Source organism: Typopeltis vanoorti, chromosome 8, assembly GCF_054136105.1.
Source record: "Typopeltis vanoorti isolate ZY-2024b chromosome 8, IOZ_Tvanoo_1.0, whole genome shotgun sequence".
Classification (NCBI taxonomy): Eukaryota; Metazoa; Arthropoda; class Arachnida; order Uropygi; family Thelyphonidae; genus Typopeltis; species Typopeltis vanoorti.
Window position 1 is genome coordinate 97,364,984 of NC_143556.1, and position 24,944 is coordinate 97,389,927.

The window sequence follows — 24,944 nt, forward strand, 5'->3', positions numbered from 1 at the left end:
GAAACAAAGAGAAATGAATCATTCAATTAACCTACAGAATAAAATAGAGTACACTGAATTGTGCAAAACAATCAGAAAACGTATCACAGAAGAAATAAGAAAATTCAATTGTAAATTCATACAACAAACAATTGAAAACAACTGTAGTCTCAATAAAGCCAAACAGCAATGGATGAACAGCAATAAACAGATGGTTGCAGTCAAACTACAAGATGAGACCATCTAGTACAAGACTTGCACTAGATGTGTTTAGGAGTACATCATCTGCATAAAGCAAAGAGCTAATTTTGGCATCTTCAATTCTAATATTAGGTCTAATGCCACTTTCTTTCCTAATGTGATCCATATATTATTATTATTATTATTATGTGACACCTCTAGGGAGTCCAAAGACTCATTGAGGGAGGGCACCTACTCTACAACTCCATGTCTCTACCAACTACACCAATGCCATCTGCCACCACTAGTATTTTCACAAACATCTATGCCCACGGCAGGATTCAAACCTGCAGCCTTTTAGCTTGAGAGCAGATATGCTAACCACCCAGCCAACCAGGCTGGACATCCCTGTCTTACCCCTGATTTTACATCAAGATATTCCAGATGAACATCTGGAAGAAGAAGAATAAACCCAATATCATAAAGGTAATCGAACTTGCAGAAGAATTGGAAAAGTGCCACATGGACGTAATTGGTATTACTGAGACAAAGAAGACAAAAACACATGAGATACTACTAAATAATAAGTATATGATGCTATTTTCAGGCAATAATAATCAAGAAAAGGAACTTGTTGATTGGAAAGCAGTTTCAAGTAGAGTTATGTGAGCAAACTTCAAAATGGGGTAATGGACAATGCAATTTATTTGTACCACAGAAGGCTCTTCTAAGGAAGAAGTGGAGGAATTTTTTTGAGTCATTAGGACACCATTACTAACACCATGTTTTAACATAAAGATGTGCACAAGTTCACATGGAGAGAAGACACAAGAAATAAGAAAAGCCTCATTTACTACGTCATCATTAATAGTGATATCATAAAGCTGGTACAGAATACAAGAGTGTAAAGAGGATTAGAAATTAGAAGTAACCATCACTTAGTACTAAGTAGGATAAAAATGGATATCACATTGAAAAGAACAATATTACTATTATTACGGGCAACTCCAGGGAGTCATTGGACTCATCGAGGGAGGCCCCAAATCATATTCATCACAACTATTTGACATTCATACAGTATCTATCATACCTCGCCTTAAACTCATTCACTGTCACAGCATCCACCACAGACTCAGGGAGCGCATTCCACTCATTCACTACTCTAAAAGTAAAGAACCCAGCTCTAACACCTTTACTAACCACACTTTTGCCCAGTTTCCATGGATGTCCCCTAGTCCTCCCACAACCAGCCCTGTTCTCAAAAATATCTTCTGAATCAATTTTATAGAAACCCTTCAGTAATTTGAATGTCTCAATCATATCTCCCCTCCTCCGCCTATCAACCAATTTTTGCAACCCACAAATCCTCAACCTGTTCTCATACGGTTCATTCCCCAGACCTGCTATCATCTTGGTCACTCGCCTCTGGATCCTCTCCACCTCCTCCCCATCAAGAAGAAACCTAGGTGACCAAATCTAAGCACAGTAGTCTAGATATGGTCTTATCAAGGCTCGATACAGAGGAACAATAACCTGCTTGTCTCTGTTTGTCATCGTATTCTTCAGCAACCAAGTGATTTGATGAGTTGTTTTGGTCACTTTTGCAATGTGTCCCCTAAATTTCAATTCCTTATCTACCAACACTCCTAAATCTCGTGCCTCATCAATTTCCTGGAGCACGGTTCCACCAATGCAGTAAACTGCTGCCAATCTTTTCACCCCAAAATGCATAACCTTACATTTTGCCACATTAAACTGACATCCATTCTCCTTAGCCCACACCTCCAATCTATCCAAATCATCCTGCAAAATTTTGACGTCATCTGCATTCACTATTGCCCTACCCAACTTCGCATCATCCGCAAACAAATGAACTGTTCCTCTCAGATCATTTCCTATATCATTTATGAACAAATTAAACAGCAGTGGTCCAAGAACAGATCCTTGTGGCACACCACTAGTCACAGGCCGTCTTGTGGACTCTACTCCCGAGTAAACCACTCTCTGATATCTCTCCGTCAACCACCCTCCTACCCATCTCACCAACCCTATGTCCATTCCCATATGCTGCAATTTACTGATTAGAATTCCATGTGGAATCCTGTCAAAGGCCTTGGCAAGGTCCAGTAGAATCACCGTAAACCCATTACCCTTATCCAGTTCAGCCGTCACTGTGTTATAATACGTGAGCAAGTTACTGAGGCATGACCTACCCTTCACAAAACCATGCTGTCCCCGATACAGTATCCCATTTTCTTCTATCCAATCTTGTATTTTCCTCTTGACTATTTTCTCTAAGACCTTGACAATGATTCCTGATATGCTAGTCGGTCGGTAATTTACTACAGCAGTCTTGGAACCACCTTTATGCAGTGGAACTATTTTCCCCTCTTTCCACCCCCTCGGGACTAACCCAGACCCGAGACTCAAATTAAACAAAATGGTCAAGGGTACTGACAATTCTTTAGCTGCTTCTCGTACAACACGAGCTGGTATACCATCCAATCCCACAGATGTATTGACATTGAGGTTATGCAATAGACAACTCACCTCCACTTCATTAACCACAATTCCCGTATAATCTACTGGTTTATTCGTTTCTGCAATGTCACCACCTGGATGATATACTTTTGCAAAGTGCTCACTCAGTAACTCAACTATCTCAACTGATTCAGTTACCTCCCTACCATCGGCATTCTTTAAAATCAATCTGCCATGTACATTTTTCCTTTTACTTGCTACATATCTAAAAAACTGTTTAGGATTCTCTTTAGCCTGCTTGGCCAATGTTCTTTCGTAATCCTTTTTTGCTTTTCTTACCACACTCGTCACCCTTCTGGCCTGTGCTTTATACCGTTCATGTGCCTGCCGGTCACCCTTCTCCTTAAATTCCCTCCATAGTTGTTTCTTTTTTTGCAACTCAAGCTTAATGGTGTTATTCATCCATTTAACCCCTACTTGATTTATTATTCGGACTCTAGGTATACAGTCAGCCATTGCTTCTTGCAAGCACTTCTTAACTACCTCCCATGCACTATCAACTTCTAGTCCTTGCAGTTGTACATGCCATGGCACTGAACCAATCAAACTCCTAAGCTTGTCATACTTTCCAGCCCGATAATTCCACATGTACCCTGTCTTAATTGAAAATTCTACACCTTTAGCCACCTCCCAAGTTAAGACCCTATGATCACTTAGTATATGTAAGAAAGTTTTAAAAAGAATTAAAGTGGAGCAGCTTTTACAGGTGAATTATAGACTCAATTATACAAACATTATTGAAGAAAAAATGAAAGAAATTGAAAGCAAGAACCAAACCTCATAGTCCCAGTGGCAAACTCTGAAGATGACATTGATTGATTTGTTTAGGGAGGTATGTGGTGAAGTTGTATGCAAGTACATCATCATCTGCATAAAGTTCTTATTTTTCTATCCTTGGATAGAAAAATCAGGAGTTATAGAGGCAATGCAAGCCAGAGGGTTGCAAGAGGGCTCCTAGAATGACCATTTGCAATGGAGGGTTTGCAAGACAAAGCAACTGATGGATAGTGATAATGATTTTAAAAGTAAATTTAAGTAAGGATATGAAATTCAGATATAAAAGAAGGCATAGTGGCATTTTTATCTGACAGTATACTGGTTGCAGTAGGGAAACCTGGTTTAGGAATTTTAACAACTCAAAGAGCCATAATGAATGAAATATTAGCTACCTTACAAATTTTTTTCCTTGAATAAATACACAAAGTTTTTTCTTTATCCACAACCATTATAGTTTGCATAAGCAAAGTGGATATTAGATTCAGCATTATTTCAAAGCCGAATTATAGAAACTATGAAAGTTTCGTAAGGTAAGTTGACCAGAGAGCTCATAGGAATACACTCCCTGGATCATGTGTTGCCTTAGTGCAGACTACTTGGAAGACACAGACACCGCCCAAGCATCTATATATTCGCCTCTTATTAGTCCACTTTGATAGAGTTTCACTGGCCTCTGAAGGCAACTCATGAATGCTGAGGAGTGTATTCCCATCAATTCTCTGGTCAACTTACTTTACGAAACTTTCATAGTTTCTACATTCAGCTTTGAAATAATGATGGATCTAATATCCACTTTGATTATGTAATTTTGCATTGCCGAACTGAAGCCTTTTGGCTCTTTATTTTAATAATTATAGTTTGCATTTTTAATCTCTTTTAATTTTTTTTTAATTTCAAATCATTTTTATTTTATTATTTTTATTTCTAATCACTTAATTTCAATTTTGGCTTGAACTGTAATCTTATTTTATTTTGCAACTACTCAATAAGTGACATTCTGGCACATGGCTCAACTGTAAACAGGATTAACATTCTTTGTCCTAGCTTCACCTTGTGTTATGCTGATATTAAGACCTTTTATTGTAAGAGTGGATTAACCATGTCTGCGTAGTTAGCCTAGTCGCTATGAGCTTCATAACCATATGCCTGGGGAAGGAGTGTCCTAGGTTCGATTCCCGTCGGTGATGTGAGGAGCTGAAGGATCTTCTTCAGCCATAGCCAAGTTAGTCAGTCTTGGGTGTAGGGTAGGGTTTTTCAGTAGGGTTTTCCATCCCGCAAAGCAGGCAAACCGGCCTTGAGAACTCAACACTATGGACATAGGATACACCGGGGTGTAGGGCTGACCACCTTATTCTGTGAATGGTTTGAGGTCCAATGATTAATAAACCCTCGACACTGCAAGGTAAAAGAGGGAAAAGGAAGATGAGAGCGATGGATTAACCATAAGAGCGATGTAAGTTTAGATATCACTTTAATGTGAAATTTTTTGCTTGGAATTTCCTTTATCAGAAATTTTTATTTATTCTTTCAATATTTAAAACTGTGTTTTTCTATATTATTTATTTGTTCACAAGAGATAATGAAATGAACTCTGCTGTGAAAGCACTTGCACAAAAACAGTTAAATTATATCTTCTTCAAAAAAATTGACATAATATCTATAATTTTCAGACTGGTACAATTGAAATATTTTATAATTTTTTCACTTTACCAAAAAGAAGAAAGTTGTGTTTTCATGCTAATTTCTCCCACCTACTTTGAACACACTTCTACACCGATGGATTTTTTTAAACAAAAATCTGGTATCAAAATCACTCTTGCTACGTAATTTCAAACCAGTTTTGAATTTTTTCTGAAAAGTTCATGTTTCATCACCCCCAAATTCATTGCTAATTACCATTTCAAAACAGAACTAAAATAATAATGTCATCTCTACTGAAAAAAAAAATGTTCCAAAAAAACTAGACTATTTGAAAGCAATTTGATCATTACAGCTACTACATTCTTCACCCTTCTAGGCACACTTCTATCATTTTCACTTAGAGAATAGAAAACAGCTGAAATTATGCAAACATTTACATATATTTCTATTATATATATTTTCCTAATTTAATATCATAAAAAAAAAGTTAGCTTTAAAAAATAAGAGCGTTTATGCTCATCCCCACCCACATAAGCAAACTGAGTGGCTTTCATCTAATAAAACATACAGAGGAACATATGTAATCTTTGAATAATATGATAACATTTTTTTTTAAAGTCTCAACACTGTGATGAGAAAAATGTACACTACAAATTTTTATATACAAGACTATCAAAATGAAAAAACAATTGCGAATTATCAGCTATAAAACTATTTTAGACTTGATAAAATCCAATTTCAAGAAAAGGTAGAAAATAACAATAATAATAATAAATGCATTTAAGGCCTTCAAGGTGTAATAGACACTAGGACTTCTTGGAGATATCAAATTAAAATAAAGAACTTGACAATTAAATGAAAAAAATAAAAAATAAATTTTTGAGATACATGCATGCTGGAGGGTACATATTCTATTGATGTAATTGCAACATTTCGATGAAAATAATTAACAATTTTATTCTACATTTTATTTAATCTTTCCAAATCACAATGTAATTCTGTAGGTATACACACAACATAATGCCAACCAGTAGCGCACCCAGAGGGAGGAAAGGGGCACGGGCACCCACCTCCTCAAGAAAAGGAAAAAACACTACAAAAATTTCCACAAATCTTTTCCCAATTAAAATTCATTTTTTTTATTTATGTTGAGTCGTGTCTTCTATTTCTATACTACTTATGAATTAGCAATCACTGCAGATGCTCAGTCATAGGTCGTATGCGATGCATAGTGTGTATTCGCAAATTGTCTACTCAACTCGGCCCCGAATGCACCACTGATGCCAACCCTGGTTGACTGAATGGTTAGCATACCTGCTCCCCAACCAACAGGCTGCAGGTACGAATCCTACTGGGCATGTATGTTTGTGTCTCTTTAAGTGGGAGATGAACTTCTCTGGTGTGATGAAGTTCATCTTCAAGCCTCCAACAAGCAAAGAAGTGGCTTGAAAAAGTTCCATGTTTGGTCTCTAGAGCACAAGGTTTCTGGACTGCCTAAAAATACATTTTTAAAAAATACCAAAAAATATATATAAAAATTAACACAAAATTATGGTATGAATGCACTATAGGTTTACAGAAAAAACTTTTGGCAGTGGGAACTACATAAAAAAAAAAAATATATATATATATATATATAATATATATATAAATTATATATATGTTAAGGATACCAAGCTATTTTAAACCTGGTTTTACTCCATTTCCCAAGTAAGCAAACAGACAAACAAGTCAAGTTTGCACCTGCAGGTATTGCAAGTCTAGCTGAACCGCAAAGTAGTGCAAGTCAAGGCAACTCATGGCAAAGGTAGAATAAGCTCTGATCACTATTCTTAATATTTACCCTTAATGCAAAACCCATCTCTCCTTGAGGAGATGTACGATGCTATGTATTAAAGGCAAGGGGCCACTACCCAGACCGGTTTCGACCTTTACTGAGGTCTTATCAGTGGGAGCCAGGCTTAGGAATACCAAGATTTAAGTAATACAGAGCTCATAAGTATTTTACCAAAACAAGTTATCATAAGGTGCTTTGACCTTATTAAATAAAAATCTCAGGATGAGAGATATATGTAGAAAGTATTTTATCTTGGGCATAATATATGTCAAAGATGCCAAGCTATTTTAAACCTGGTTTTACTCCATTTCCCAAGTAAGCAAACAGACAAACAAGTCAAGTTTGCACCTGCACGTAATGCAAGTCTAGCTGCCCCGCAAAGTAGTGCAAGTCAAGGCAACTCATGGTAAATGTAGAATAAGCTCTGATCACTATTCTTAATATTTACCCTTAATGCAAAGCCCATCTCCTTGAGGAGATGTATGATGCTATGTATTTAAGGCAAGGGTTTCGACCTTTATTGAGGTCTCATCAGTGGGAGCCAGGCTTAGGAATACCAAGATTTAAGTAATACAGAGCTTATAAGTATTTTACACACACACACACACACACACACAAATCCAGTATAAATAAAAGAACTATAATATGACTTTTAAAGCAGAGTATAAGAAAAGAGGCTATGTACATTTTTTTTTTCTTGAAGAAAATTACTCACTTATTAGGAATTTTTGAGAATATTTCTTTCACCCAGGTCTCTAATATATCAAGTGGCTCTAAAACACAAAAGGAGAAAAATGATTTTAAGTAAATAACAATATAATAAAACCAATTTAAAAATATTTAAGCTAATTTGGCTCTTTTTAAATTTACCTTAATCAAGCTACTTAACTTCAAATATTTTATGCAAGAATGTGGGAAAGCTTTGGCACTTAGTTTCAGGGGTGAATGCTGGTCTCGAAATTCACACTTGCTCTTGTTATCATTCAGGGAGTGAGAGGTGTGATTGAAGTCTGATTAGCTGAATAATGAATTACTGACCACTTAAAACTATATATTTAGAAATTTATGTACATTTAATCATATAAATACAATTTATTTTACAAATGATATTCTATCTTTTTCAATTTAGCTACTTGAATACAAATTCTACCCTACGGTTCTTCTTTATGAACTGGTCAATAACATCGTCATAAAAAGTTGGTTGTAACTTAATTTTCCCAAGCAACATGCACACTTGTAAAGGCTGGATGAAGTCATTGGCTAGAGCTATTCTGACTGCATATGGCCTGTGTTTAAAACGACGTGAAGGGAGCGGAAATGGCCATGAGCGCACTTGAAATCACAGTGCTGCAGCGAGGACCTGGAAGCTCCCTACAACCGAGCAAGCTAAGGTAGCTTTGACTAGACGAGCAAGCATCGGCCTTCGATACACAACGCAAAGCTCAATTATTGCCACGTAAGCTTAAGACGTCTTCTGTCTACAAAATTAAAAGCCTAAATTGAATGCTTATAAACGCATGCATTTATTAACCAAATAAATATTACTTCTTTCTCAATTAATGAGCTTGAGCAGCAAGCATGGAGAATTCGCCTCTGCGAATTCTCAATTTTTATAATAATTATATTATACAAAAAAATTATTTAAGAGTGCCTGCATTTAACATTCAGAAATTATCATTGCTATTCTTAAAGAATTTATTCAGAACACAGGACACAGTTACAATCAAAATGGTCTCCAGCACAGCATAACAAGAAAATATATTCTTCCTTTCATCAATGATTGTGATATTTATATATATTGATATCAGATGACTTCGTTACAAGTTGTTGTTTTTTTTTTGTAATCCCTTACAGGTTGTTTAACCTATGGATGGAAAAAAGAAAAAAGAAACTTAAATATTGAATCTGAAAACCAGAATTTTTTTAAGAAATACATAAGAGCATAAGACTATTCCATACAAAGAGCAGCAGAAATGAAATAAATGAAGAAAAAGAAAATCTGATCTGTAAGTTTGGAGTTGAACTGTGAAGGAATGTTGTATAGCCACAGAATGTATTTTAACAGATTTGGAGAACAGTAGAACAGTAGATTTGAAATGCAGGTAATGTGCAAGGTGTGTTGGTTATTGATAGATTGTGAGCTGGATTTGTCCAACCTCTTGTTTCTTGATTAGTGTATCTAGAAAAGGCAATTGGCTATTCTTTTCAAGCTCTAACGTGAACTGTATTTTTTGGTGGAAGAATTTATTTTTATAAGATATTCAATATAGGTTGTTTCTGTGCCCCTCCAAATAATGAAAACATCAAAGCTGGGCTTTGGGTTAAATTGAACTATTTCAAAGTGCACGACACATTTTCTGAACAACTTGATTGTTCAGAACAACAAGGCTTAGCCATGGGCAGTCCCTTATCACCTCCCTGCACTGATCTGTTCATGGAAAAACTAGAAGCTGACATCCTTTCCAAATTTAACCCAAAGCTGGTGGTTTGGTGGAGATATGTAGATGATGTTTTCATAACTTGGAGAGGCACAGAAACAACTTTATTTGAATTTCTTAGAAAAATAAATTCCTTCCACCAAAATATACAGTTCACGTTAGAGCTTGAAAATAATAGCCAATTGCCTTTTCTAGATACACAATTGTCTTGATAGGTTTGAGAAACAAGATAATCCTCTTGTTTCTCAAGAAGATGGACAAATCCAGCTCACAATCTATCAAAAACCAACACACACACTGGACATTACCTGCACTTCAAATTGACTCACCACACTGCACAGAAACTCAGCATAATACATACACTTAAGAATAGAGCGACCAACATTATCTCAGAAGAAAAAGATCTCCTTGATGAACTCTCTCATGTCTCAGACCCTAGTAAATAACAGTTACCCAAGAAATATAATCAAAAAGATTCTTCATAGAAACCCTCCAACAGCAACCTTCTGTCACGCAACATACATCGTCCATCATCATCCCTTATGCAGGCTCAGTGTCAACAAAAATTGCCAAACTCCTTAAGTCTTTCAACGTCAGAGTTGCTCTCAAACCTATCAAGACAATACGCTATATTTTAAGATCACCAAAGGACATTAATGCCTTCTTCAAATACACGGCATATACAACATTCCATGTTCCTGTGGATTAAATTACATAGGGCAAACATCAAGAAGTCTGGAAATTTGAAAAAAAGAACATGTAGGAGACGTGAACAACAACAGAACAGATACTTCAGGATTAGCCCATCACTTCTCGATTTCTAAACACACCATTGATTGGGATAAAAGCTCCATGCCCTATATAGAAGAGGATTTTCAATGTAGAAACTTCAAAGAAGCCGCCGTTGTACTCCACTCTGGAGAAAATCTAAACAGAAATCAAGGAACGATTCGGAAAAGCATCTGGAAAAGCCTAATAAGTTTGCTCAGCTTACCAGAATTTCATTTCGCTAAAAACTATATAACGCACTCAATAAACAATGACTGATACACCACATTCCATGTTTATGATGTTATGAGTCGGTTTAATTTATTTGACTATGTTATTCCATTTTTATTTTTTACTAGCAAACGTTAGTTCCTTGTACCATTACCTGTCTGGCTTCTTCATGTCCTGAAGAAGCCAGACAGAACCGCTGGTGAAACTTGTAGAAATTCATGTATATATATTTTACAAAAATCTCTGGTCAACTAATAAAGTCAATTTAAAGTTCCAGTTTAAGAACATGAGTTTGATTATTATTATGCAGTTATCCCCATGGAGTGCAAAGACTCATCATTGGAGATTCACACTATCCTTTATAAATAGAATACATATCGTACCTCTCCTTAACCTCATTCACTGTGAGGGCACTCACAACTACTTCTGACAATCCATTCCACTCATTCACTCTTCGAACAACTTCAACCATGTTCTTACACAACTTTTATAGGTGACCCAGTTCTCTCTCTCTATTCATCATATATTAAAAAATTTCCTTTGCGTCAATCCTATAATCTTTAATAAGCTATAAGTTTCTATCACGTGCCCTCTTTTTTGCCTATCAACTAAACTTTTAAACCTCCACACCTTCAAGTTATCCTCACAGACCTGTCACTAGTATGGTCACTTGTCTCTGAATCCTCTTCACCACCTCCTGATTCCCAAAAAACCCATGTGACCAAATCAGTATAGAATACTTAAGATGAGACTGAATCGTAGCCTTATAAAGAGGGATAACAACCTTCTTATTTTTACTTGTCACTGTATTCTTCAAATCCAAGTAATCCTATGAACTATTTTGTCAACTTTTGCAGTTGTCCTCTTAACTTCAAATCTCTGTCCATTATTACCTTCAGATCCTAAGTCTCTTCAATTTCCTGCAATTTGGCACCATCAATGTGATATACAGTATGTAACCTTTTCAACCTGAAGTGCATAATCTTACATTTTGCAACATTAAATCGACAACAATTACCCTTTTCTCACATTGCATATTGATTTAAATCATCTTGCAGGATATCTACATCACTTTTATCAACTACTGCTCTCCCAGGTTTTGCATCATTGGCAAAAACCACTGTATATCCCCCACCCTCCTTAAATCATTCCCTATGTCATTAATATACAAATGAAATGGTAGCAAAGTCCTAGTACTGAACCCTGAACTTTCCATTAGTCACCCTTAGTCTCCTAAATTCCACTCCACCATATATTACTCTCAGGTATCTGTCAGTCAGTCCCCCCCTCCTCCCCATAACAATCCATGCTACCAGCTTTATATCCAATCCCATTTGTTCCAACTTGTGTAATAGTTTACCATGTGGTATTCTGTCAAATGCCTTTGCAAAGTCCAGCAGTATCATGGTGTAGCCATTTCCTTTATCCAATTCTGCTGACACTTCATTATCTTCTTCTTCTTCTTATGGTGCTATCTTCTATCGAAGGTCAGCAATCATCTTGGAGAACAAACTGTGTTTTTGCATTAATAGAGCAGTTGTGCGCTGCTCTTTCCTGTCCACGTCTTGATGTTGTCAAACCATGATATGCTTTTTCTTCTTCTAGTTCCTTTGCCATCAATTCTTCCTACCAAAATAGTTTATAGAAGTTGGTATTTGCTGTTTCTCATGATGTGGCCAAGATATTATGTTATTCGTTTCTTGATTATTTGTACAAGATCTTGAGCTTTGCCAATGGATTTTAAGACATCTTCATTGGTAATTTTTTCTGTCCATGATATCTTTAGCATTCTTCTGTATAGCCACATCTCAAAGGCTTCAATTTTCTTGATGGTTGTCGCCTTCAATGTCCATGTTTCAACTCCTTATTGCAAAATTGGCCACATGTAGCATTTCAGCATTTGATTTCCATGTTTAGGTCTTTATTGCAAAATAATGTTCTCATTTTCATGAAGGACTGCCATGCAACTTCAATCCTTGTCTTTATATCTATTTCAGGATCCCACCGTTCATTAAGCCAGCAACCAAGATATTTATATCTTGACACTTGATCAATATTTTTCCCATTGAGTGTCAGTTTCATTGATGAGGCTGCATGTTTGCTGATGATCATGTATTTTGTCTTGTTGATGTTTATATTTATTCCCATTCTTTGGCTTTCTATGTATACTCTGTCAATGAGGTTTTGGAGATCCATAATGTTATCTGTAATTAGCACGGTGTCATCTGCATATCGTAGGTTGTTAACAATCTTTCCATTTATTGTGATTCCCTCTGGACATTCTTCCAATGCCTTTTGAAAGATTACCTGAGCGTATATGTTAAACAAGAGTGGTGAGAGCACGCATCCTTGTCTCACTCCTCTGTTGATGTTAATATCAGTAGTGGTAATGTTGTCTATTTGAATGGTAGCTGACTGATTCCAATACACATTTCTTATCAGTCTTATGTCTTGTTCGTCTAGCCCTATTTGTTGAAGGACTTCTATTAAGTTAGTGTGTCTGACTTTGTGAATGCTTTTTCAAAATCTCTGAAACACAAAGACAGACTTCCGTTTTGCTATGCATTTTATATCAATATTCAGGCACAGAAAAGGGCCTCTCTAGAACCAAAGCCATTCCGAAAGCCGAATTGCGTTTCACTTAGTTTCTTCACTTTTTTCATAAATACGATTCTAAATTACTGTAAAAAATATTTTTAATGTTTGGCTCATTAGACTAATAAGTCAGAAGTCGCCACAGGAATTCGCTTTGGGTTTCTTTGGGATAGTGATAAATGTAGATTTGAGCCAATCTGATGTAAATTCATCACTTTCATATGTTTTATTAAATAGTTTTTCAAGAAGTTTGATATTATCTGGTTCTATTAATTTTAAAAATTCTGTTTGCACACTCTGGTCAACTGGCTTTTTCTGTTTTACTTGATCTTATAGCATTCTCTATTTCACATTTCATAACTGCTGGTCCTTGAATGTTATCTTTTATATTTATAGGCCTCTGTCTAGTATCATTGAAAAGATCTGTTACATATTTTATCCAAATCTGGAAAAAAAAAGCTTTATTTTCTTCTTCTAGAACTATTTTTCCACTTTCGTCTCTTAGAGACACTGTTTGCTTTTTTCCAAGTTTTCCAGAAATTTCATTGATTTTCTTATACAGATTGAAATTATCACGTTTCTTCTGAAGTAGTTCAAACTCAGTACATAAATTTTTCATCCAATTTTCCTTGGCTTCTTTTATTTTTTTCTTGATGATGTTATGTGTTTCTGTATATCTGGCTAGGTCTTTGTTTTTGTACATTCTTCTTCTTGTATCAATAAGAGAAAGAATCTCATTTGTCATCCATTCCTGTTGTTTTACATTATTCACATAAGCTACTTCTTCAATACTTGTTGTAACGATGCCATTCTTTAAGCCAGGCATGGGCAACATTTCCTAGTTCAGGGGCCAAATTATCATTCTGTCTCTGAGTCAAGGGTCGGACCAAATTATTAAATAAAATAATTTAATATTAAATGAATTAAAACAAGTTACTACTTCATATTTCATCATCATCATCATCATCAAATTCCTGCCATGTACCCTCAAGGGGTGTACAGGATATGACAGTACTACATGAAAAAATTACATCATTACTAACTTCCTATCTACAATTTTCCTCCAAATCAGTCTGTTACTTGTCAAGACTCCAACATTATCAGATCTTATATTTCTATCGTCTAAGGCACTTTGTACCGTATCAATCCACCTATATCTTGGTCTTCCTCTGGGTCGTTTTCCTGCCAACCTGGCAGAGAACACTTGTTTGGCTAATCTTTCCTCTCCCATTCTATTCAAGTGACCATACCATCTGAGATTAGCTCTGCTAACGCATTCCTGGATGCTGACAATGTCAAGTTCTTTTCTAATATCCTCATTTTTAATATGATATTGCCATTGATGCCATCTGTTCACGACTATAATCTTTCTCAGGACTCTCATATCTGCGGTCTCTAGTCTTTGGTCAAGTGTTTTACTTCTGACCCAGCTCTCAGATCCATAAGTTAAGACTGGTTTGAACACTATCTTGATTACAGCTAATTTAGTGTTCCGACTAATTTCTTTCTTATTCCATATGAATTTATTCAATTGACTTCCCACGACACCAGCTTTGCTGATTCTGTTGTCTATTTCTATATTTAGTTTACCATCTTCAGTAAAAATTGTGCCTAAGTAGCTGAAATGTTTTACTTGTTCCACAGGTTCTCCATTCACAACACAGTTGACATTTTCAATGATTCTGCCTATTTTCATTGTCTTTGTCTTTTTATTGCTGACCTTCATACCATATCTATTACAACAGCTATTCAATTTAGTCAGAGAATCTTGCAGACTTGTAGCGGATTTATTTAGAAGTATAACATCATCCGCATAAAGCAAAGAGCTGACATTAACATCTCCAATTTTGATATCAGGTTTAATACCACATTCCTTCATAATGTGATCCATATAGATAATGAATAACAGAGGGGATAATGTACATCCTTGTCTCACACCAGATTTAACATTAAACCATCTTCCTGTACTTCCTTCAATTCTAACTGCTGACTCACAACTCAAATAAAGACTAAGTATTGCTTGATATAATGCCCCATTGACACCATATAACTGCAGCGTATTGAATAGCTTCTCTCTTGGCACCTTGTCATATGCCTTTTCCAAATCGACAAAACTTAAATACAGATCTTTGTTATATTCCCATGCTTTCTCGACTATTTGTCGTAAAGTGAAGATCTGATCCTGACAGCCTCTATTTGGCCTGAATCCAGCTTGTTCTTCACCAAGCTTTTCTTCCACAATTCTTCTCAACCGTTTCTCAAGTATACTTGCATAGATCTTGCCAGGAACACTCAGTAGGGAAATACCTCTGTAATTCTCACATTCGGTTTTATTTCCCTTTTTATATATGGGTACTATGAGAGCTCTACTCCAATCATCGGGAATTCGTCCCTCTGTCCAGGCTTTCTGAACTATGCAGTGCAGCCACTGTAAGACTCTTATACCACCATACTTCAGCATTTCTGGTCGAATATCATCTACTCCTGCTGCTTTTCCACATTTCAAGCCTTTGACGGCTTTTTCTACTTCAAGTATGGATATGTATTCCTGACTGCATGCCTGGTCAGTGTTTTTTATCACTGTGCTGTCATCACTGCTTGTTTCATTTAGCAGTTTTCCAAAGTAATTACTCCATACTTCAAGGATATCTTTTTCTCCTGTTTTCATGTCACCTTCATCATCTCTAATTCCTTTTACAGCACTCTTTCCTCCATTCCTAAGCTTCTTCAACAACCTCCAGAATATTTTGCCACCTTCTTGATATTTATTTTCTATATTCTTGCCAAAGTCCTCCCATGACTTTTGTTTAGCTAGTTTTACACACTGTTTAGCTTTCTTACATTTGTCTCTGTATTCTGTAAGAGTAAAAGCTGACTTATTTGCCAGGAACTTTTGATATGCTTTCTTCTTTTCTTTCACTACCTCTTTAACTTCCTGTGTCCACCAGGGAGTTCTGATTTTTTTATCTTTGCACACAACCTCACCACATGCCTCTCTAGCAGAATCAATCAATGTTTCCTTCAGAGTTTGCCACTGAATCTCCAAGGTTTGATTCCTGTTCTCAAACTCTTTCATTTTCATTTCAATAATATTTCTGTATTTTAGTCTACAGTTTACATCTGAGAGCTGCTCAACTTTTATTCGCTTTAAAACTTTCTTACATGTTATTCTTTTCAATATGAAATTCAATTTTATCCTGCTCAAGACTAAATAGTGATCACTTCTAATTTCAAATCCTCTGTACACTCTGGTGTCCTGCACCAGGGAGAAAACATCACTATCAACAATAACATAGTCAATGAGACTTTTCTTATTCCTAGCCTCTTCTCTCCATGTGAATTTGTGCACATTTTTATGTTGGAACATGGTGTTAGTAATAACCAGTCCATGTCCTGAGCAGAAATCCAACAGATATTTGCCATTATTATTAGCTTTGCTCTTTTCTCCAAATTTTCCCAAAATATTTTTGTATGTCTCACAATCATTTCCTACTCTACTATTTAGATCCCCAACAAGGACCAACTTTTCCTTTTTCATTGTGTCAGTTGCTTTTTCTAAAGCCTCAAAAAATTCCTCCACTTCTACCTTAGTAGAACCTTCTGTGGGACCATAGGCACAAATAAGTCTCATTGTCCAGTTCCCCATTCTCATATTTGCCCACATTACTCTACTTGAGACTGACTGCCATTCAAGAAGATTAGCCTCGTATTTTGTGTTGAATACTATGGCTACTCCTTCTTTTCCTTGATTGTTATTGCCTGAATATAACATTTTGTATTTATTGCTCAGAAAGATCTCACCAGTTTTGGTCTTTTTTGTTTCAGTCACCCCTATTATGTCGATCTGGTACTTATCTAATTCCTCAGCTAGCTCCATTTCTTTGCCATTCAGGCTTCTTACGTTGATAGTACCGATCTTTAACTCTGGTGATGTTGAGTTGGGGTTTGTTTTCAGATTTGTTCCAGTAGCTGACTTTTCGCTGTTCGCCCTGGTTCCCTGGCGAAAACAACGGGGGCCTTGTTTAACCGGGCGACGCCCCAGCCGGCATGAAATTTTGTCATGTTGTACCATCATTTTTTATTTTGGTTTAACCAATAAGAATACAATTTGGTCGGCTAAATCCCAAATTGCCAGCCCATCCTCGTTCGTTCAGTATCAAAGTAGATACCCAACAGGGTGCACCATGAGAAGGTGAGGATTGGACATTAGGTCAGAAGCCCTGGTCGGTTCTCCGCATTCCTTTAAAGGCTATGTGAAGGTCTCCTCTCAGTTATACAGCTTTGACCCTTAAGCACCCCACTTCATATTTCATTTATTTATAATATAATGCTTTGGTATAAAGCTCTACATAAATTTTATAATATAATGAACGACATAACAATTTAATGTGAAGATTGGCCTTGTATTTCAATTACGAGACTATCAATATTGACTTAATATTACTTAAGGATAATCGCATAGAATTTTTGAGGTTTTCGTCCATTATTCTTGTCCGAATTTTTGATTTATTGTATTTCACCCTCGGAAAAAACTGTTCACACATATATGTGCTGCCGAAAAGACAAATGATTTTTCTTGAAAAGGCACGCAAAATTTGTATATTTTTCTTCCACCAAATAAAATTTATAAAAATCCATCAAAACAATGTTGTTAAATTGTGATTTTAGCACTAAATCCACCTGAAACTCAATAAGTTCCATCTGTAAGCTTTCTGGCACATTATTTACATCAGAATCCATCGGACGAACAAATATAGCAAATGTGGAGTCTGTTTTTGAAGTCGGCAAATCTTGTATCAAATTGCTCTATTAGTGCCTTCAGTTCACCTCCATAACAATTATAGGGGATATTTTTATGAGTTGCTAGAGTATGAAAATGATAACAATTTTTAGCTCTTATCTGACTTTACAACAATCTTAGTTTATTACAAAAAGCTTTGACATGTCCATGCAGTTCATGAACCAATTGTCCTTGTTTTTGCAATTTAAGATTCAGTTCATTTAGGTATCCGGTGACATCTACAAGGAATGCTACATCACACACCCACTAATCATCTTTTACTTGGTTAATTGTGTTTCCTTTTATGTCCATAAAATCTGCAATGTCTTGTCTCAGATCATAAAATCGTTTTAACATTTTACCTTTACTCAACCACCTCACTTTACAATAATAAGACACATCTTCATAATCCGAAAATAGGTCTGCCAAATACTCCTTAAATAGGCGGTGATTAAGTGCACGTGAACTAAATAAAGTTAATACTGGCTACTACAACTTCCATAACATTTGTGAATTTAATCAATTTTGCACACAGATTTTGTTGGTGGATAATGCAGTGAAAATTTGTTAAATTTTCCAGATGGATCTATTGCTTTTTCATGAACTATTCCAATAAATCCCTTCTGCACCAACCATTGCAGGAGCTCCATCAGTGCATATGCCAGATAGTGAACTCCATTTAAGCCCAAATCTCTCGAAGACTGTGTTGACGGTTTCAAATATATCTTAACCAGTAGTTGTTCCTTTTAATGGCTGAAGTGCTAATAATTCTTCTGTGATGTTGAAATCCACATCAACTCCTTGAATAAATATTGCAACTTGTGCTGTATCAGAGGCATCGGTGCTGTAATCCAAAGCAACTGAAAATGCTTCCAAGCTAGCAATCTTCTCTTTTAAACTTTTTTTGATATCATCAGCCATAATTCCCATCCATCGAACAACAGTACGTCTCGACAAATAAATATTCTCGAAGTCTTTTTTCTTTTCAGGACATATCATACTTGCAACATCCAGCAGACATTCTATGATAAATTCTCCTTCACCAAATGACTTAGAATGCTTAGCGATTTTTTCGCTTACCACAAAGCTGGCTTTGACAATGCTGTGGTGTTGCATTCTTTGCTTGTTGAACATTTGCTGCTGGGTATCCAAGTTCTTCTTCAACTTCTGTATTTCATCTTTTTGTAGTTGTCCAATTTTTGGGTGATCCACATGTCTCAAAATAAAGCGTCTCTTCAAGTTGTATTCTTTGTTGACGGATACGGATTCATTACACAGCAAACATACAGGCAAACCTTTATTCAAAATAAAATAATAATCCTCTGTCCAGTTGTCTTGAAATTGATGATTCTCTGCATCTACTTTTCTTTTTTTTTGCAATAACCCCTGACATTGTCCCAAATTTATAAGCAATATTCAGAACTGCCAAACAAAACTGTCTTCTACACCGCAGGCACTGAACAGAATACAACATCAACGCAAGCACCGAACAGAACATAACATCAATGCAGGCACTGAACAAAGCACAACACCAACGCAAGTACCGAACTGACACGTTGTAACACGTTCACACATGCCTCTAGTCAAAGTGAGAAAGAGACCTTGGGTAGAGAAAACATAGTGTGTTTTGCACAAGTCATATGACGTCAGCTTAATGTGAGTTAGTAGAACACACCATGTTTTCTCCCACCATGAATCAGACAAACTTCGCTGAAATAGATTAGGGCTGGATCAAAAGAAGTAGAGAGCCGGATCCGGCCCACGGGTTTCCCGTATGTGCTTTAAGCTATTCCAAAGAGATTCCACTCTTTTATTTTCTTCTTTGTTAATCTGTTGTAATCATAGGTTAAGCTGTGTCTTGGCACTTTTATTTATCTTGGGGTCTTTTAGTTTTTCAACATCAATTTTCTTTTTCTTCTTTTGTGATTTTTTAGCTGATTTTAATCTAAGATGCATTTCTGCAACTATGGGATTGTGGTCTGATGAGATATCTGGCTCCAGGATAAGTCTTTGCACTCTTTATACTACTGTGGAATCTTTTATTTATCAGTATGTAATCAATTTGATTTCTGACAATGTTATGTCAGTTATCTTGAGGCGATTTCCAAGTGTACAGTCTTCTGGGTGGAAGTTTAAACCAGGTATTTGCTATTGCTAGCTTTTCTGGTGTCTAAGCCATGTTCTCCCACAATTTCTCCATCACCCTCTCTGCCAACTTTTGCATTGAAGTCACACATCACTATGTTTATATCATGTTTCTTTGTTAGGTTTTTAATCTCTTTTAAGTGTTCATAAAACTCTTCAACATTTTCTTCACTTTTGTCAGCTGTGGGTGCATAAGCTTAGTGCATAAAATGTGAATAAATTACTAAGACAGGACCTACCTTTTACAAAGCCATGATGCCCACTATAGAGTATTGCATCTCCCTAATCGACCCACAGTTGGATTTTACCTTTAACCAACTTTTCTGATATTTTAACAACCAATCCAGAGATACCGAGCAATCTGTAATTTGCCATGTTTGTCTCTTGAAGCCACATTTATATCATGGAACTATCTTACCCTCTTTCCATTCCCTTGAAACACAGCAATTAAGATGTGAAGTGTCAGCCCAAGCTCAGATTTACATTGAACAAGTTTGTCAGAGACATTACCAATTCTCTCGTAAATTCACATAGCACACAGGCCAACATGATATCCAATCCAACAAGTGAATTCAATGTTGATATTTTTCGACATGCTGAGCACTTCCTGTTCATCTACTTTAATTCTGACAATCAGCAACTGCAAAATCTCCACCTGGATGAAATACCTTTGCAAAATGATCACTCAGCAACTCAACTATTTTTTCCTTCTGTCACCATCCTGCCACTGGCACTGATTAAAGTCATCTTCCATAGCCATTCATCCTCTTACTTGCTACATAATGATACATTCTTCTGGATTTACCTTGGCCTGCTTGGCTAATTTTTTCTCATAATCTGATTTAGCTTTCTCTACCATATACTACTCGCCCTTCTTGCTTGCACTTTGTACTGCTCATGAGTATGTTGATTGCCTTTTTCTTTATATTATCTCTACAATGTTGTAGAGAGAGCACATGGAGACAGTTAACTGGATGAGTCTCTACTCATCCAGTTAACTCCCACTTGGTTTATCCTCAAGACCATTGGTATGCAGTCCGATACCACTTCTCTCAAACAATCCCTGATCACTTCCCATGCATTACTAACATTCTTTCCTTGCCATACCTTCTCAAGCCATGGCACTGCTCCAAAATGCCTCCTAAGTCCGTCATAATTACTAGTTTTATAATTTTATATTCTTCTGATGCTATTACTCAATTCAACACTCTCAAACCCCTGATCCCCCCTCTATAACATGTTGTTTCAGATAATTATCCCTTAGAAGCTGTATAAATTCCACTTCCATCTTGTCATGCCCCTTTCTTCTGTAATCTATGTACCCATAGCTGAAGTCCCCATAATAAATGCTCAGCTTGCGTTAATCTGCTAATGCATGGCATATACATCTTTTTGTGGACCCCCTTGGACTACAGCAGTAACCAACAACCAGACCTAAAAATCCTCTAACTTCTAATTTTGTTGGTTGGAGTTCTTCATCTATCATCAGCAATACCCCCACCTACAGTGCTATTCCCTCTATCCTCCAGGTAAATACAATATCCTTTACATTCTATCCCTGTACCTATATAATTTTGTCAACCAGGTCTCACTGATACCCATAATTTTTGACCAAGTTCAGTTGACTTATGCCAAAACCTCCTATCCTTTATTTCTGGTATATGCATCGCAAAATCACCTTGACTCACAGTTACTTGGCATGATGTCATTACAAACCCATATGGATATGAAACTGTAAAACTACATTTAGCACTTCATTTCTGTACAAACATTCATTTGTCTCAGTGGTAGTTGAACTCAAACTTGACTCCAAAACCATCCAAATGCAGTCATGATACAAACCTGATATTCCGACATGCAACATGGTGTGACCCAGAGATTGAAGAAAGTTCCCATTCAGAACTTCCACCGTATCTTTGAACACCTGTACGACAGATGTAAACGTTGTGTGGAGCTGAGTTGTTATTTAACTCCAAACAGTTCCAAATCCTATACAAATCACAAATCTGCCCAACCACTGTATACTGCTCCTACAATCTGAAGTGCCCCCAAGAGCTCTCTCTCACTAATACACTCCACTCACTTTCACATAGGCATTCAATTTCCATAGCCTGCATCTTCTATAAATACTTCTATGGTGACTGTTCATCAGAATTGGCATTAATAATTCCTGCGCCCTCAAATCCATCCAAACATATGCAGCAGTCAATAAGCACCCTCTCACAGTTTAACTCCAAACCCACAGAACAAATTTCTCCTCTTCTTTGTTCGTTTTTTCCACAGCCGCCATAGTTTCCCCACCACATGTGTTTCGTTTCCTAAGGAATACAATCCACAGCTTTTTAAGTCAAATGAGAACAACTTCCTTATTGCCTGTCCATGGTACTAGTATATTATAGGTTGACCAACCTCTCATGGATGGGTTCTCCATAAAAACTAGTAATAAATGCAAATAGATTAATTTTTATAATATGTTTGATCTAGCATTAAAACATGTAGCAAGTTTATACTTAACTTTAACCACCAAACTCGGCTTATTGTTTTCCATAATTTTAACCAGTCAGCTTATTATCATATTTCATAACTTTAACTACTTATTCTTAAACTTGAGTCCTTGTTAACTCAGTGTTAATTATAACAAATGACCTTTTGATACAGCATACAGAATCAATTAACATAATCATTAACTGCAATGAGATATTACACTTCATTCTGTGAGTCCTTTGTTATTCTTCAGTATTTCAAATATCGGAATTTTATGTTCTTTCATTCTAATGCTGTGCTGTATCTTTTCTTGCTTAATACCAAGACATATTATAGTATCTTACTTAATGTGCAGAGTATTTGAGATAATCCACTAAACTATAATTAGTATAATACAGGAAGGGAATCTCTTCTTTTTGATGAGTGTGCTTTTATCTATTAACAGTCTCCAGAAAGTTATTTTCACAGCAGAACTGTTGTCATTACCTACTATTACAAGTGTTTTCATGTAAAGAGACTGTGTCATTTATGTTATACTTGTTGACTGGACCGCTTATGTTATTTCTGTTAATCAACTGCATCAGTTATGTTATTCACCACCTTGCTCTATGTATCGAACCTTTAGTTATAGTCAATCATATAAAGTAAGACAACAGTCATAAGAGTAATACAAAAAAATAAATAAATAAATAAATAAATATATATATATATATATATATGATGCTTGATTTTATTTTAGTTGGTTAGAATGTTTCAGATTTGTATCCATTATGGTGCATTGGCTTCAAAAATCAGCATGTTGTGTTTATCCAAAGAACAAGACTCAAGTTCATAAAAAATTAAAATATTTACTATATGCATATAAATATATACAATACATTCAATTCTGAATATTAAGTAATTATATTTGTCTCTCTAAAGAGTATGACATTCATATTCTATAGAATTACCAGCAGTGAATTAACTTTTACTATTCTATATATTTAATATCTTTCACTCTCTGACTCACTGTTAAATTCAATTCTGGAGATAACACCAGACATAAAAAAAAAGACAGCATTCAGCTGAAAAAGTTATGTAGTTTCTTTTGACTATACAAGAACTTAATGTCCTTTATTTTCTATTTCCTTTTTTTTTAGTTTCTACTCAGTCATTCAGCCTGTCTTATCTCTGAAATTTCTGCTATCCCAATAAAGAAGGCAAAGATCTCACTTGACTAATATACTTCCATGTATCTTCTTCTACAAGCAAGTTTCCTTAAACATATCTTTTTCTTTATTTTTTCTGAAGTAGGCATGAAGATAATCACTCTGGCAATAGGAGTTGCACATTTAAGTTCTGTTAACTAGAAAGGTTACAGATTTAAGAGCAGTTCTAAAATGCACTTTCCATCAAAAGAACTTTACTGCAGATTTCATCTTGCTCCTTGGCATACATATCAGTTGTTTTTCACTAAGCACCTAACATTGTCACATCATATATGAAGACTTGATACCATACTCTCCTTCCATTATTAACTTCACAGTTCCTCATTGGAGAATATATAAAGACAGGTATAAAAACTTTTCCCAAGATCACAAAACTTAACTCAGTAATTGATTTTATTTTTTTACAGCTCTCCCCTTCTTGCATACAAGCTTGCTAGCATTCTCATTACCCAGCAACAGCTGTTCTAAAAACTGACTACTAATGTGCATGCTTGTTAATGAGATTCAAAGCAAAACTCTAGTGACATCATGGCTGCATTACTATAGTGCTCACACAGAAATCTCAAAGAATTAAAAGTCACACATGGCTTGTAACTTTCCTAGATTTCGATCCATCATTCCAACCCATTGTTCTGCAATGTCCATGTTTCAGGTCTAGGCTTCTTCACTATCTCAATGTCTCCTCTACTTTCCTCCTCCCTCCCTCTCTCCCTCCCTCTTACTCTCCTTTCCTCTACATGAGAGAGAAGATTCCTATATATCTTCTTAGTCATGTGATAGCATATGTCTCTTTTTGTGTTCATACTATTATGGCTACTTAGCTCATTTACATACGATATCATATGATTTCAGGTAAGTTATGTTCTAAATCATGCTCAGACCCTTCCCCTTTTTTGTAGTTGTATGAATTCATTGGGGGAGCCTGTAATCCCTAGAGGGCACATCCTCAAGTGGCAGATAGGGGAACTCCCAGAAATGGGTGGTAAGAGGGAAATGAAATACCTCCTGCAGACCAACAGGTGAAGCATATAGGGTTAATTTCCTGCTATGCGGATTCAAAAACTGATTACGAAAGGAAACAGAACAAATAAATCTAGAGCTTGCCCTGATCCTTCCACCTTGAGAGTGAACATAATGCTGATTGGTGAAAGCTGTTCTGGAAGCCAGTCGATCAACAAGAAAAAAGAGCCAGTCCTCTAAACTCCAACTCTAGAAAAAAATCTTTAACTGTTTCCAGTTATAACATATGCACACTCTTAAACGGTGGAAAATTCTTTGAACTATGAAGAGGAACTGAACGATATCGACACAATTTATATCTAAAAACATCACTGGAAAAC

At 36.0% G+C, this 24,944-nt stretch overlaps 1 protein-coding gene across 2 annotated transcripts in view; it reads right to left on the reverse strand.

Annotated features, from left to right (window-relative positions):
• The window catches only part of LOC150104209 (nardilysin-like), a 561,456-nt gene that overhangs the window by 427,536 nt on the left and 108,976 nt on the right, over nt 1-24,944 (reverse strand). For both annotated transcript variants that reach the window (XM_090396835.1, XM_090396833.1), the window contains exon 8: nt 7,671-7,728. In XM_090396835.1, the coding sequence (XP_090252961.1) occupies nt 7,671-7,728 (58 nt within the window). The remainder of the gene's footprint in view (nt 1-7,670; nt 7,729-24,944) is intronic.